This window comes from Mustelus asterias, chromosome 4 (genome assembly GCF_964213995.1).
Source record: "Mustelus asterias chromosome 4, sMusAst1.hap1.1, whole genome shotgun sequence".
Lineage (NCBI taxonomy): Eukaryota > Metazoa > Chordata > Chondrichthyes > Carcharhiniformes > Triakidae > Mustelus > Mustelus asterias.
Genome location: NC_135804.1, coordinates 90,130,518 through 90,145,274, shown reverse-complemented (window position 1 = coordinate 90,145,274; position 14,757 = coordinate 90,130,518). Strand labels below are relative to the sequence as shown.

The 14,757-nt window shown below is 43.1% G+C and overlaps 1 protein-coding gene across 4 annotated transcripts in view; it reads left to right on the top strand.

Moving 5' to 3' along the window:
* The window catches only part of tenm1 (teneurin transmembrane protein 1), a 770,685-nt gene that overhangs the window by 734,984 nt on the left and 20,944 nt on the right, over window positions 1–14,757 (top strand). For all 4 annotated transcript variants that reach the window (XM_078211359.1, XM_078211358.1, XM_078211357.1 and 1 more), the window contains 2 exons: window positions 1,252–1,548; window positions 9,353–10,961. In XM_078211359.1, coding sequence (XP_078067485.1) covers window positions 1,252–1,548; window positions 9,353–10,961 — 1,906 coding nt within the window. The remainder of the gene's footprint in view (window positions 1–1,251; window positions 1,549–9,352; window positions 10,962–14,757) is intronic.

The window sequence follows — 14,757 nt, the reverse complement described above, 5'->3', positions numbered from 1 at the left end:
TGGAATATGGTAACAACAATCTGCTGAGAGTAATCAGTGGAATGATTCATTGTGCTTTTTGCTACTTATGCATCTTTCTGTGTTATAATAAGCTTCATATGTCAAAACAAAATTAATTCCCTGAAGATCATAAATCTTGAAAATAGTAGTTGCCGGGCTCAGGAATCGTATACATCGAAATTAGATTCAAATGGGACATAAGAAAAATACAACAAAGGCTGAATAGTTATATATTACAACAGTGATGGCATTTCACAGGTACTTCATCAGTTGTAAAGTATTTTGCGACATCCTAAGGTTGTGATAGGCACTTTATAATTGAAAGTTTCTCCTTCCTTTTTATTTCTTTGGTCAGATATCTGGAGCCAACCATGAGTTTCATGTTTCTGTATCACCAGTGACAGAGGTGTTGCTACTAATATTTCACCTTCTGGTGGACAGCTCAAAGTGCTGTAGCCACACATAACACTCGTTTTGAAGGATAAAATCTACAAATATCCCATGGCTATTTTTCTATAATTCAGGTGGACCAATGTAGAACTTGGGACATTCTATTGTGTTGAAGGCACTATATAAATGCAAGTTTTTTTTCTTCAGTCATGGGACCTGCGTGCTGGCTGACCAGCATTTATTTCCCATCCCTATTTGCCCTCAAGAAGGTGGTGGAGAGCAGCCTTCTTGAAACGCTACAGTCCACATGCTGTAGGTTGACCCACAATACCATTACAGAGGGAATTCCAGGATTTTGACACAGCAACTGTGAAGGATATATTTCCAAGTCAGAATGGTGAGTGGCTTGGAGGGGAACTTGTAGGTGGTGGTGCTCCCATGTATCCGCTGCCCTTGTCCTTCTGATGAAGTGGTCATGGGTTTGTAAGGGGCTGTCTAAGGATCTTTGGTGAATTGCTGCAATGCATCTTGCAGATAGTACACACTGCTGCTACTAAGATTCGGTCGTGAAGGGAGTGGATGTTTGTGGATGTGGTGCCAATCAAGTGGGCTGCTTGGTCCTGGTACTGTTGTTGTTAATGGTGATGTTAAAATCCGAGACCTGCTGAGATTCATAGGGGATTTATGGAGAATTCTTTGGAAAATAAATTATAATATAAATTATATACAGAAAAATTATCAATCCTTTTCGTTATCAGATAATTGCTTTGTTTATATTTTATCAAGACTTTGATTTTGTAAGTCAAAGCGATGACTTTGTTATTAGTGATAGGTGATTCAAGCTGATTTGTTTATCATTAGGCTCACAACAGAAACCTGCTGTCAATAGACTTTGACCGTCGCACCAGAATCGGAAAGATTTATGATGACCATCGAAAGTTTACCCTCAAGATTCAGTATGACCAATTGGGACGGCCAGTTCTTTGGGCACCCAGCAACAAGTTCAGTGAGGTCAATGTCACCTATTCCCCCATGGGGCTGCTGACAAGCATTCAGCGGGGGACTTGCATTGAACGAATGGAATATGATCAGAGTGGCAGGATCATATCCAGAGTGCTGGCAGATGGGAAAATATGGAGTTACACTTATTCAGAAAAGGTGAGGCAACATAGAATTGTTCTGGAATTTTTAAAAAATAAAATCATTTCTCGTGTTCGGTCTAAGGAAAGTTGTATCAACGCCTTTAGCAACATGAGTGAACTAAAGTTGATAACCTCAGCTATAATAGCATGCTTAAAAATAAAATCAAATAGGAACTGATTTTGAATTTGCACTATGGGGAAAGAAAGTGAAAGCTGTGCTATTAAATTATGTTGCACGGTAGACTCGGGTTATACATAGATACAGATTGTCCACAGCACAACAGGCAATAAGGGTATTGTAAATGCTTTCAATGCCGTAATGGTGCAGCTTATTTTCATCCTCATTACTAATTCAGTATTTCACTCTCCAAAGCTTTCACCTGTACTCCGCTTGCATCTAGTTTGATGGCTAAACCATAGATTTACCTCATATGTTCAATGTCTGCTTCTGTGTCCAACTGACAAGAAACCTATTTGCTGTACTGCAAAATGTGCAACACATCATATCAGGTGCTATTTTCAGCAGCTCCCCTCCCCCTCCACCAATTCAGACACCAAACACAGCATTTGATTCACTTTTTTCGAATAACGTTGATTAATCTCATGTTAAACTGGTGAAATTTGAGATTAACGTCTTCAACTTTAATTATTAGCCTCAAAGACGGAGCCCTCAGCAATTATCCGTGAAAGTAGTATTCCTCCAATCAATGGTGACCATTATATTTAAACACTCTGTATGTATAGCTAGTGTCAGAGTCTTTTAAAAGCCACTTGAATGTAATTGTTTCTGTTACCACCAATAATCATGTGGAGAATAGTTGTGACTGTTTTTCGAACTGCAGGATAATATACAGTGATGTGTCCCTCGGGTTTTTCATTTATCTATTTGTTCACGAGGTGTGGGTTTCACTGGCATGGCCAACATTTATGGTCCACACTAATTGCACTTGAGAAGATAGTGATGAGCTGACTTCTTGGACCACAGTAGTCCGTGTGGTGTAGGCACACCCACAGTGCTATTTGGGGAAGGGGCGGGGGGGAGAGGGTAGTTCCAGGATTTTAACCCAGTGACAGGTCCACCGCTGTTTTTGAGAAATAGGTCAGAATGTTACAAATCTCGGGACAATGGACTGGAGAGAGGAGAGCCAGTAAATGCCAGGGAACCATAATTGGACAGCTCTCCAGTGAAGTTATGCAGTTGGAAAGGTTTCCACATTTGAATAATTTAGGTCCAATTAAGGCCACTTTTCCAGGCCATGAGCATTTTATTGGCAATGGAGCGCTTCACTGCCCACCACATGGGGAGGCCACTATCTGCATGGAGTCTGCCAACCAGCGGCATCTCAGGGAGGCATCAGAACCGGAGGATCCAAAGACCCAAATAGGGGGTCACAATCAAGAACGGCCAACCCCAGGGTCCCAAATACTTATCCAGAGGGGTTTCCCTTCCCTTACCAATCTCAGCCACCCAACTTTTTATTTACTTAAATTACGCTCTTGAGGGAGCCTCCACATTGAGCCATCCTCTGGGTCATGGCCTGCTTCAGTAGCACCTAACTGTCTGGATGGTGCTGATGAGGCTCTAGAACAGATAGGCCTCTGATTGGGTTGGTTGCAAGAGCAGCCTACCCATCATCCTTAATTGGGTGGTAGGCCTGGCAGTGGCCAATTACGAAGCCACCTTTGGAAAATTTGCTATCGTGGTGCCACTGTGCATTCGTACAAGCTCAGAATTCACATATGCTCCTGACATTGGGACTTCCCCTTTCCGATAAACGTCTGCCCACCACAATGCATTGGACTTGGCTATAAGGGGCAGATAACACAAATCATGGAAATCTATTAAACAATGAGGAGATTATGCTCACAGATTATCTGGGTTGTTCCAAGAATGATCTGGGTACTTCTTTTGAGCTGTGCCTCAAGCAGCCTGTGAGATCAGCTCTATGAATTTTATGTGACATTGTGACCCTACTCCTGTCCCTTCCCCCATTCTATGGCATCACCAGCAACTGTTAGAGCCTCGGGCTCAATGACATCACCTGATGACTGCCACGTAGAGTCGTGGTCTGTAGAGTCCAGTCAGCAAGGCACGAGAGAGTCACAAATTTGGAGGGTTGGGAATTATGAAGTTTGAAAGCTTGCAGTTCCCATCCATCTGCCTTCCCTGTGAGGATGCAGCAACACTCCCTGGGAAATCCAGGAACTGACCACAACACCTCTAAAAACAGTCCAGAGTACCTGCATTCACCTTGCATTAGCAGAAGATCTTAACAAGTACCTTGCATACAATTCTTGTACCCTATAGGTATTACTTGTGCCAGGCTCCTCTTACAGATGTGTAGCTTGCAGAATGACAAGCTAATTCAATGCCTGGATCTGTGTGGTTCAAATAATTTACCCCAGCATCGCAGCCGTTGGTTGGGCTGCATAACGTCAGAATAGTGCTCCTTCACAGGTTTCTAGTGTACACTGGGGACACCCATGCAGAATCCTTCCCCAAGAGGCATGCCATGCTGGAAGTAGCCACAGCCTGTTGTTAGCAGTGGTTAAATTTGCGCCTGTGCACTTGTCAGTGGAATTTACTGTACAGTGATCACGAATGGGCTCCTTAACTGCGTTTCCATCGTTTATATGGAACGAGGGATGCTGAGGCCAACTGAATAGGCGGAGTTAAAAATGACTCCTGCCACCTCACCCAAGAAGGCAATTCAGTCACAAAAGCGGATTGAAATGGGGCTTATTTTGTTGTTGATGGCTCAGTTCCACACTGTACAATTCATTTTCTTATGAAGCCTCAAGGGAAATATTTTCCTTTTTTCTCTGCTATAAGGAATTCTAATACATTGTTCAGAACATTGCAATATATTGTGGTTTGTCCTATTTTGTCAGTACAAAGGAATAAAATGCACAAAGATCTGGAGGCAATATTCATCATGCTAATAGGAGTAGCACAATGATTCTGCTAAAAAGCATGGACAACTTATGTTAATTATAAAATATACTTTCCTTTAGCAATTGAAAAACTTAAGATGAAACTTAGGGAATGTATTACGATGGAGACAATATTAAAATTGGTGCATGCAAATTTGGTTAATTAAAATAGATTTTCTTTTACTAAACGTGATGCATAGATGTATTTTTGTTAAGGATACCAATGAATTTTTAATTGTGCCAAATTTATACGTACACCTAATTTACATAGGTTACACTATATTAAATGCAATGATAATATGCAGGCAAGCTTTGGTAATTCTGGAATTATTAATTTACATGCAGCTCAATTCACCTTAACAGAATAAAGCTAATGAAGGCAAAAGGAAACAAAATCTGAATGCTGGAAACCTGAAAGGGAAATATAAAGCCCTAGAATTGCAAAGCAAGTGTCAATAGCTGAAAAGATGAAAGACAGGCAAAGCGTGAGTTGGCAGTGGGTCGGCACCCTGGGGTCCATTCACCTTTCTTCCACCACATTACTGTGCCACATTAACCTTTTCTTTGCCAGATTTTCCACGCTTTCTTCCTCCTCTACTGTTCTGCCGCAAGCATTTATATTTTCTGGAAGCCCATCATTTGCTTCTTTGCTTGTCTCATTTTCTCCTCCTTTTGCTTTGCACCATCATCACCTTTGTCACTCGTACCCTGTCAAGGAGGCCTTTTAACCACTCGAGTGTACATTTGTACTGACTTGCCATCACCATGTTTACAATGCATTCAGGTATAATTTCAGCATTTTGAAGGACCTGCTCTGCTTCAAACAGTATAAAGGAATATTAAAGATAGGTCACGTAGTGGACTCATAGTACAATGACACACAGTGAAACAGGGCAATGAATTATCAGTCACTTGGGGAAATCACGAGACAAGTGTAAGATATTTTGTCTGAAAGAGAGGGGAGCAAATTGAAAAGCAAATTAGTCAGTGTCACTATTAAACACAATATAGCAGATGAATGAGTGGCATGTGAAAAATCCAGCATGCAGGGCAGTTGCCCGTTCCCTCAGGTGGAAATTCTTAGCACAGAGAGTGCTAGAAATGTTCAGCAGGTGAAGCAGCTCTCTGGAAATGGGACAGAGGAGTTAAACGTTCTGGATGTGATCCTTCATCAAACCCAGTGTTAAAACTGAAGCTCACAGCTAAAGGCAAATCACTGACGTAGTTAGGAGATTAGTTAGGCAGTTTAAGACAGACAGTAGGGATAATAACTATGTTGTCAAACTGGAAGGAAGTATCTAGTGACGTACCAAGAGGGTTGGTGCTAAGGTCTTTTCTGTTCACTATATTGCATAGATAACACAATAGGGAGTCAGACATCCAAGTTTGCTAATGACACAAAGATTGGTGGCACAGTAAGTAGTGCAGATGGAAGCATAACATTCTAAGGAGATATTGGCAGATTAAGTCAGTGGATTTCAACACCGGTCACTGTGAGCTCATCCATTTTGGACCAAAAAATAGGATAGATCTGAGTATTTTTTTTAAACAATAAAAAGGCAGGAATGGAGAAGGTCCAAAGAGATTTAGGGATGCATGAGATCTTTAAAATGATTTAACAGATCACACAGATCATTAAAGTGGAGTGAAAGCTAAATGCTGTGGGTGCTGGATATCTGAAATAAAAACAGGATGTGCTGGACAAACTCAGCACGTCTGGCAGCGTCTGAGAGAGAGATAGAAACAGAGTTAATACCTTGAGTCCAATATGACTCCACCTTAGAACCAGAATCTTCTTCCAAAGAAGAATCATATTGGACTCAAACAATTCCTCTCTCCACAAATACTGCCAGACCAGTTGAGTTCTTCCAGTACACTTTGTTTTTGTTAAACCATAGGTTATCAGAAAAGCTAATGAAATGTTAGTATTTCATCCTAAGAGGTAGGGTATAAAGGAGAGGAGTTTTGGCCTTTGTTAGACATTTGTTAGACCACATCTGGAGTGCTGTGTCGAGTTGTGGGCATCACACTGTGGGGACAATGGCCCATATCTTCTGGTCTCAGTAATGAAAAGCTCATCACGATTGAAGGCTGCAGTAAAATCAGAAATTCCAGGAAACCAATTTACACCTTATTCCAGAATTTCTAGCTCATCAGAAATGGCTCCAGGGGAGCATTGTTCCTGCTGAAAACTGTCAGCACTTAAACCTGGGCTGTTTGCCCGGGACATACACAGATTTTTAGCCTGGTGTATCTAGAACTGTTCCCAGCAAGTGTAAAACCTGCAGAGGAGTGCAGTCCAATAAACCAGCATCAAAAGACTCCAGCACCCTTGTCACCCTTGGCTCTGGTCACCACTATCCCAAGTTTTGTTCACTCCCAGCACTGCTCACCACCACTCCGCACCACAGCCCCCCCCCCCCCCCCCCCCCACCCCACCAGCCCCACTCCCAGCAACCCTATTCACCCCAACCCCTGCACTGCTCACCACTCCCCAGAACAACCCGGCACTGCGGACCTTGCTTCTCACACCCTTGCTTCTGCTCACATCACCCTCATGTCCCTCTCACATGCCCAAAACAGCTGACCAACCCCCTCCCCAGCAACCTTGTTCACGCCACACCCCCATGCAGACTGCAGTGCTGAATCTGCACTTGCCATTAATCCACCTCCTATTTTACACCTCATCCATTTTTTCTCGTGTCTGTGCTTTTTCTCCTCCCTCCTTCCCTCTGTTCTGTCCCTTTTTAAATGGTGTTGATTTGTAATATAGGAACATAGAAACAGGAGTAGGCTTGAGTCTGTTTTGCCATCCAAGGGTCTCATTTCTGCTCTGTATCTTAACTCCAGCCATCTGCCTTCGTTCCATATTCTTGCAAACCTGTCCAGCTTTATCACAATTTCCGTGCTTTCCTTTGTTATTCTACTGTAACCATTAACACTTCCTCTGCCATTATTGTTTGCCTGCTATGGTTCAGGTGGTAGCTCTTCTTGCCACTTAGTTAGAAGGTAGTGAGTTCAGGTCCCACTCCTGAGCTTGAGTGCAAAAATCAAAGCAGACATTCTAGTGCGGTACTCAATAAGTGTTGCATTGTTGGAGGTGCCATCCTTTGGATCAGATCGTCACATGAAAAAAAATTGTCTGGTCACTATCACATTGCTATTTTGTGGGAGCTTGCTGTGCATATATTAGTTGCTACATTAGTCCCTACATTACCACAATAATACACTTCTAAAGTATTTAATTGACATCCAGTGGTCATGAAGGGTGCTGTAGAAATGCAATTTTTTTTATTTCATGTCTCATTATCATAGAATCCCTACAGTGCAGAAGGAGGCCATTTGGCCCATCAAGTCTGCACCGACCCTCCGACAGAGCATCTTACCCAGACCTATCCCTGTAACCCCACACATTTACTCCATTAATCCTCTAAGCTATGCATATTGGGCACTAAGGGGCAATTTAGCACGGCTAATCCACCTAACCTGCACATCTTTGGACTGTGGGAGGAATCCAGAGCACACGGAGGAAACCCACACAGAGATGGAGAGAGCATGTAAACACAACACAGACACCCAGGGCTGAAACGAACCCAGGTCCCTGGCGCTGTGAGGAAGCAGCGCTAACCATTGTGCCACCGTGCCGCCCCACCTTCATCACCACCTTTTACTTTACACCATCATTACTTTTGTCTTTTAATCACCCTGCCTCCATTCTATCACAGACTTTCGCCTGTCTCAGCACCTGCTTAAGTGCTGATCATCGCTATCAACCCTGATGAAAGATCATTATTTTCTCTCTGTCGATGCAGCCTGACCTGCAGAGTGTTTGGCAATATTTTTTGTTGATAATACAAAAGCAAAGTACCCCTGATATTGGAAATCTGAAATAAAAACAGAAAATAATGGAAATATTCAGCAGATCAGGCAGCGTTTGTGGAGAAAGAAACACAAAATAATGTCTCAGGCTGATGACCTTTCTTCAGGTCCAGAAGCAATGAAAAGACGGCGGAGGAAAGGCTTAAAGGGAATGGTATTAATAGGACGCAGAACAAGAGAGATTAATTGAGAAAAAGGAATGATGCAAGGCAAAATGAGATTGTAATGGGACAAGTATAGCATTAAAAGATGAGTTAGAGGGAGTTGGCATAGCTGAATCATCACCAACAGTTGCGGCCAGAAGAAATGACAGCAGAGTTCAGCTGGTTGGAATTGTTCAACCCAGTGTTGAGTCTGGGGGTGGAATTTTGCCATTCTGCCCACCACGGGAATTGTAGCAGGTGGGACAGGACCACACAAAAGTCTATTAGCCTTGGGAGGGATTTTTCAGTCTTGGGGTGAGCATGGCTGGAAAATCCTGCTCTGGAAGTCTGGAAAGTGCTAAATTGAAAGCTGAGTTGCTGTACCTCACGCTTCAGTTAACCTTCATTAGACCTGTGCAGGGTCCGAGGACAGATAAATCAGAGCAAGAATGGGGTGGAGAAGAGAATTAACCCTGTTTGAACTACCCAGGCGAAACTCGAATTCTAGTGCCCAGGATATACTCTGTTCATGGGAGTTTACGTGCAGTTAGTTGTAAATTTAAACAGTGTAGGAAGCACGAGGAAACAACTAAATTCATTGCAAGTACTCAGGACCCCCCTGAGTTACTTTTTCACCTGATTTACACTAAATTTGCAAATCATGTGGTGTCAAAGTCGTGTGGTGTGAGACCACATTCTCTCGGGTGTTTCATAGTGCTTTATTCTGGCACACACCTGCACTATCATTGTAATTTAAATTTACCTAAAACAACTCTGTTTTGCTTCTCAGAAAGTGTTCCTGGGTTTGTTTCTGTGGATATCTCAAATTGCCAGTCAATAACTTTTAGTTTTATTTTTCAACAGTCTGTGACACTTCTTTTGCACAGCCAGCGGAGGTACATTTTTGACTACGATCAGACCGATAGACTTTTCTCAATCACCATGCCCAGTATGGTTCGGCATACTTTGCAGACCATTTGCTCTGTAGGATATTATAGGAACATCTACAGTCCACCTGACAGTAGTGCCTCCATCATACAGGATTACACTGAGGACGGGCGCTTGCTCCAAACTTTGTACTTGGGGTCTGGACGCATGGTGATCTACAAATACACCAGACTGTCCAAGTTTTCCGAGATTGTTTACGATACTACTCAGGTCAACTTCACTTACGATGAGACAGCCGGTGTGATTAAGACCATCCAGCTGATACACGAAGGATTTACCTGCACGGTGCGATTTCGACAAACTGGGCCCCTTATTGCTCGACAAATCTTTAGGTTCAGCGACGACACTCTTGTTAATGCTCGCTTTGACTACAGTTATAATAACCTCCGAATCACGAGCATGCAGGCTATGATCAATGAAACTCCCCTGCCCATTGATCTTTATCGTCACGATGATGTGTCAGGACGGACAGAACAATTCGGGAAGTTCAGTGTGATCTATTATGACCTAAACCAGATTATAACCACGACTGTTATGACACACACCAAGAGATTCAACACCAACGGCCAAGTGAGAGAGGTCCAATTTGAGATCCTGAGATCCATTACATATTGGATGACCATTCAGTATGACAACATGGGACGTATGATAGTGTGTGAAATAAGAGTTGGAACTGATACCAATCTTACTAAGCACTCCTATGAATATGATGCCGATGGGCAGCTGCAAACGGTTTCAGTTAACAACAAACCCCAATGGCGCTATAATTATGACTTAAATGGAAACATCAACTTGATGAGCTATGAGAATAGTGCTCATCTCACCCCACTGAGGTATGACCTACGAGATAGGATTACCAGATTTGGAGAAGTGCAGTACAAAATGGATGAAGATGGCTTCCTCAAGCAGAGGGGTGATATCATATTCGACTACAACTCCAACGGTTTACTCAACAGGGCATACGATAATGTTGCAGGTTGGAGTATGTTGTATCGATACGATGGATTGGGAAGACGTGTAGCCAGCAAAACAAACACCGGCCAGCACCTGCAGTACTTTTATGCAGATCTGATTCACCCAACCAGAATCACTCATATGTACAACCATACAAACTCTGAAATCACATCACTCTACTATGATCTTCAAGGTCATCTCATAGCCATGGAGATCAGCAATGGTGAAGAGTTTTATATAACCTGTGATAACACAGGGACCCCCTTGGCTGTGTTCAGTAATTCTGGGCAATTAATTAAGCAGATGAAGTACACACCCTACGGAGATATTTACCAAGATTCCAACTCTGATTTTCAAATTATCATTGGTTTTCATGGTGGTCTTTATGATCCCCTGACAAAGCTCGTACATCTGGGGCATCGTGATTACGATGTTATATCTGGACGATGGACAACCCCAAACTATAATCTCTGGGAAGACTTAAACGGCAATCTGTTTCCATTTAATCTGTACTCATTTAAAAATAACAATCCAATCAGCACGGTTCAGGACATCACCCACTTCACTACAGGTAAGGAATAGCAGATAACTACAAGTCTATTGTCAGAAAATAAAAACCCTTTATCTTACCAGGCCACTGATTCATGTGCGGTACACATGTAAGTGCATGCAAGTCAGCTAAAGTTTAGAAGTTTTGAGGATGTCGGGTTTTAACTCCTTTGAGTTGTTTTTTTCCCAAAATGGTTGGAGTAGCAAAGCTCAGCCTTCAGAAGACTGTAAGACCATAAAATATAGGAAGAAGTCTCACAACACCAGGTTAAAGTCCAACAAGTTTATCCGGAATCACAAGCTTTCGGAGCACTGCTCCTTCATCAGATGAGTGAAAGAGCAGTGCTCCAAAAGCTCGTGATTCCAGATAAACCTGTTGGGCTTTAACCTGGAGTTGTGAGACTTCTTACTGTGCCCACCCCAACAGAACACCGGCATCTCCACATCATAAAATATAGGAGCAGAATTAAGCCACTCAACCCATCGAGTCTGCTCCACCATTCAATCATGGTTAATAAGTTTCTCAACCCATTCTCCCACCCTTTTCCCCATAACTTGTGAATCCTCTTACCAATCAAGAACCTATCCATCTCTGTTGAAGTGAACATTGAAAACTGTGTGTAATCTTCAAACTGCATCTGAAAAGGGATGAGTTTCCTCTGTTTTATTTTAGTTTTCAAAATCAGAAAATAGGTTTGGATGAAAAGCCACACTGACTCTCGGATTGTCAAAGCAGAGATGAGAAATGTTTCGTAGATAATATAAAAGGAAATAGTAAGGTGCTTTCCTAAACGTATACAAGTTTTAAAAAGTTTATCAAAGGAGGACAATGTTCGAGGAAGAAGGTATGATGCAGGTATTAAATAAATATCTTGAATCACTTCTTTTAAAATGTTGTTGGAAGAAACCACATGAATGTGAGAAAGGAGGATATATAGATAAAAAACAGTTCTGAAAAACATATAATGTACATTTTGGGAGGAAAAATAAGGAATCGAAGAAAGGAAAGAAGCTGAAAGGTGGTTTAAAAGTAAATTATTAGTATCAAAGTAGGCTTATATTGACACTGCAATGAAGTTACTGTGAAAATCCCAAGAGTCGCCACACTCCAACGCCTGTTCAGGTACGTTGAGGGAAAATTTAGCATGGCCGGCAAGCCTTTCAGACTGTGGGAGGAAACTGGAGCACCCAGAGGAAACCCACACAGACACGGCAATAACATGCAGATTCCGCACAGACAGTGACCCAAACTGGGAATGGGATCCCGTGTCCTGACACTGTGAGGAAGCAGTGCCAACTACAGTGCCACTGTGCTGCCCATAGGTCTGAATCAATAGCGAGACCAAAGAATTCATATACACAATTCCTTAGAAGTGTGCAGATAAAGACAAAAGCTCAAAATGCTCTTGCCTTTTTTTATAAAGGGGGCATAAAGTATCGGAATGAAGAAGTATTGGTAACTTCAAATAGCATCATTAATTACACCAGAGTTTGTCAGGGTACCACATTCATGACATAATGTGGATCATCAGAACGAGTCCAATGGCAGGAGACTGTAGCCACAGCTTTAACTTGGGATGGGAATCAGATGCATGGGGGCAAAGATTGACAACAAACAACCTGGATCCTGGCAGGATGAGAGGCCTTCAGGATTTAACTCCCAGGCCTTATCTGGATGCCCCAGTCTGTTGGCAACCCAAATTCAGGAAGCAACAGCTAGCCAATGGGTGCAGAGGTAATTCACCAGGATGTTGCCTGGTATGGAAAATTTCAGCTCGGAGGAGAGAATGGATAGGCTGGGTTTGATTTCCCTGCAATAGGGGAAGCTGCGGGGACATATGAGAGGGCAAGATATAGATAGGGTAAGAACCCCTTTCCCATGGCTGAGGGCATAGATTTAAGGTGAGGAGTAAGTGTTTTAGAGGGGATCTGAGGAAAAATTGTTTCACCCAGAAGGTGGTGGAATTGGTGGGGGCAGGTACTCTTGCAACAGTCAAGAAGCATCTGGACAAGGACTTAATTCGCCAAGGTATTAATTGCATGCTATGGTCCAAGTGCTGTTAAATAGGATTTGTATAGATTGAAATTTGATGGCCCGCATAGACATGGTGGGCCAAAGGGCCTGTTTCTGTGCTATATGACTTTATGACTAAATTCAAGTATCACAACTTGCAAAAGTTCTGCAAACAAGTTATCACTGAATTACAGAAATATATTCATGTGACCATATTTCATAATGACACTGTTACCTGCCAACCTCTATGGAAGTCCAAGAGTTCTCCTTTGCCTTATCATAGTCTATCCTCCATGAGTTGCGTGAATGTTCTAATTCACTTTGTCCCAGTAGATCTCAATGATTGACATCAGTTCAGAGAAGGTTTAATAGACTATCACCTGAAATGGGAGGTTTGCCTTATGAGGAAAGGTTGGACAGGTTGGGCTTATATTCAGTGGAGTTTAGAAGAGTATGAGGTGACTTGATTGAAACATATCAGATCCTGAGGGGTCTTGACAGAGTGGAAATCGAGAGGAGTTTATTTATTAGTGTCACAAGTAGGCTTACGTTAACACTGCAATGAAGTTACTGTGAAAATCCCCTAGTCGCCACACTCTGCCTGTTCTGGCACACTGGGGGAGAATTTAGCATGGCCAATGCACCTAACCAGCACGTCTTTCAGACTGTGGGAGGAAATTGGAGCATCCAGAGGAAACACACGCAGACACGGGCAAAATGTGCAGATTGCTCACGCAGTAAGGAGTCTAACAACACCAGGTTAAAGTCCAACAGGTTTATTTGGTAGCAAACGCCACTAGCTTTCAGAGCGCTGCTCCTTCGTCAGGTGAGTGGAAGATCTGCTCATAAACAGCAAACAGGGCATATAAAGACACAACCTCAATTTACAGAATAATGAATAATGATTGGAATGCGAGTCTTTACAGCTAATCAAGTCTTAAAGGTACAGACAATGTGGGTGGAGAGAGCATTAGCACAGGTTAAAGAGATGTGTATTGTCTCCAGACAGGACAGCCAGTGAGATTTTGCAAGTCCAGGCAAGTTGTGAGAGTTACAGATAGTGTGACATGAACCCAAGATCCCGGTTGAGGCCATCCTCATGTGTGCGGAACCTGGCTATCAGTCTCTGCTCAGCGACTCTGCGCTGTTGTGTGTTGTGAAGGCCGCCTTGGAGAATGCTTACCCGAATATCAGAGGCCGAATGCCCGTGACCGCTGAAGTGCTCCCCACAGGAAGAGAACAGTCTTGCCTGGTGATAGTCGAGCAGTGTTCATTCATCAGTTATCGTAGCATCTGCATGGTTTCCCCAATGTACCATGCCTCGGGACATCCTTTCCTGCAGCGTATCAGGTAGACAACGTTGGCCGAGCTGCAAGAGTATGTACCGTGTACCTGGTGGATGGTGTTCTCGTGTGATGATGGCATCAGTGTCGATGATCCGGCACGTCTTGCAGCGGTTGCTGTGGCAGGGTTGTGTGGTGTCGAGGTCACTGTTCTCCTGAAGGCTGGGTAGTTTGCTGCGGACAATGATCTGTTTGAGGTTGTGCGGTTGTTTGAAGGCAAGAAGTGGGGGTGTGGGGATGGCCTTGGCGAGATGTTCGTCTTCATCTGACATGATTAATCTCCCAAGCATTCTCCAAGGCAGCCTTCACAACACACGACAGCGCAGAGTCGCTGAGCAGAGACTGATAGCCAGGTTCCGCACACATGAGGACGGCTTCAACCAGGATCTTGGGTTCATGTCACACTATCTGTAACTCCCACAACTTGCCTGGACTTGCCTGGCTGTCCTGTCTGGAGACAA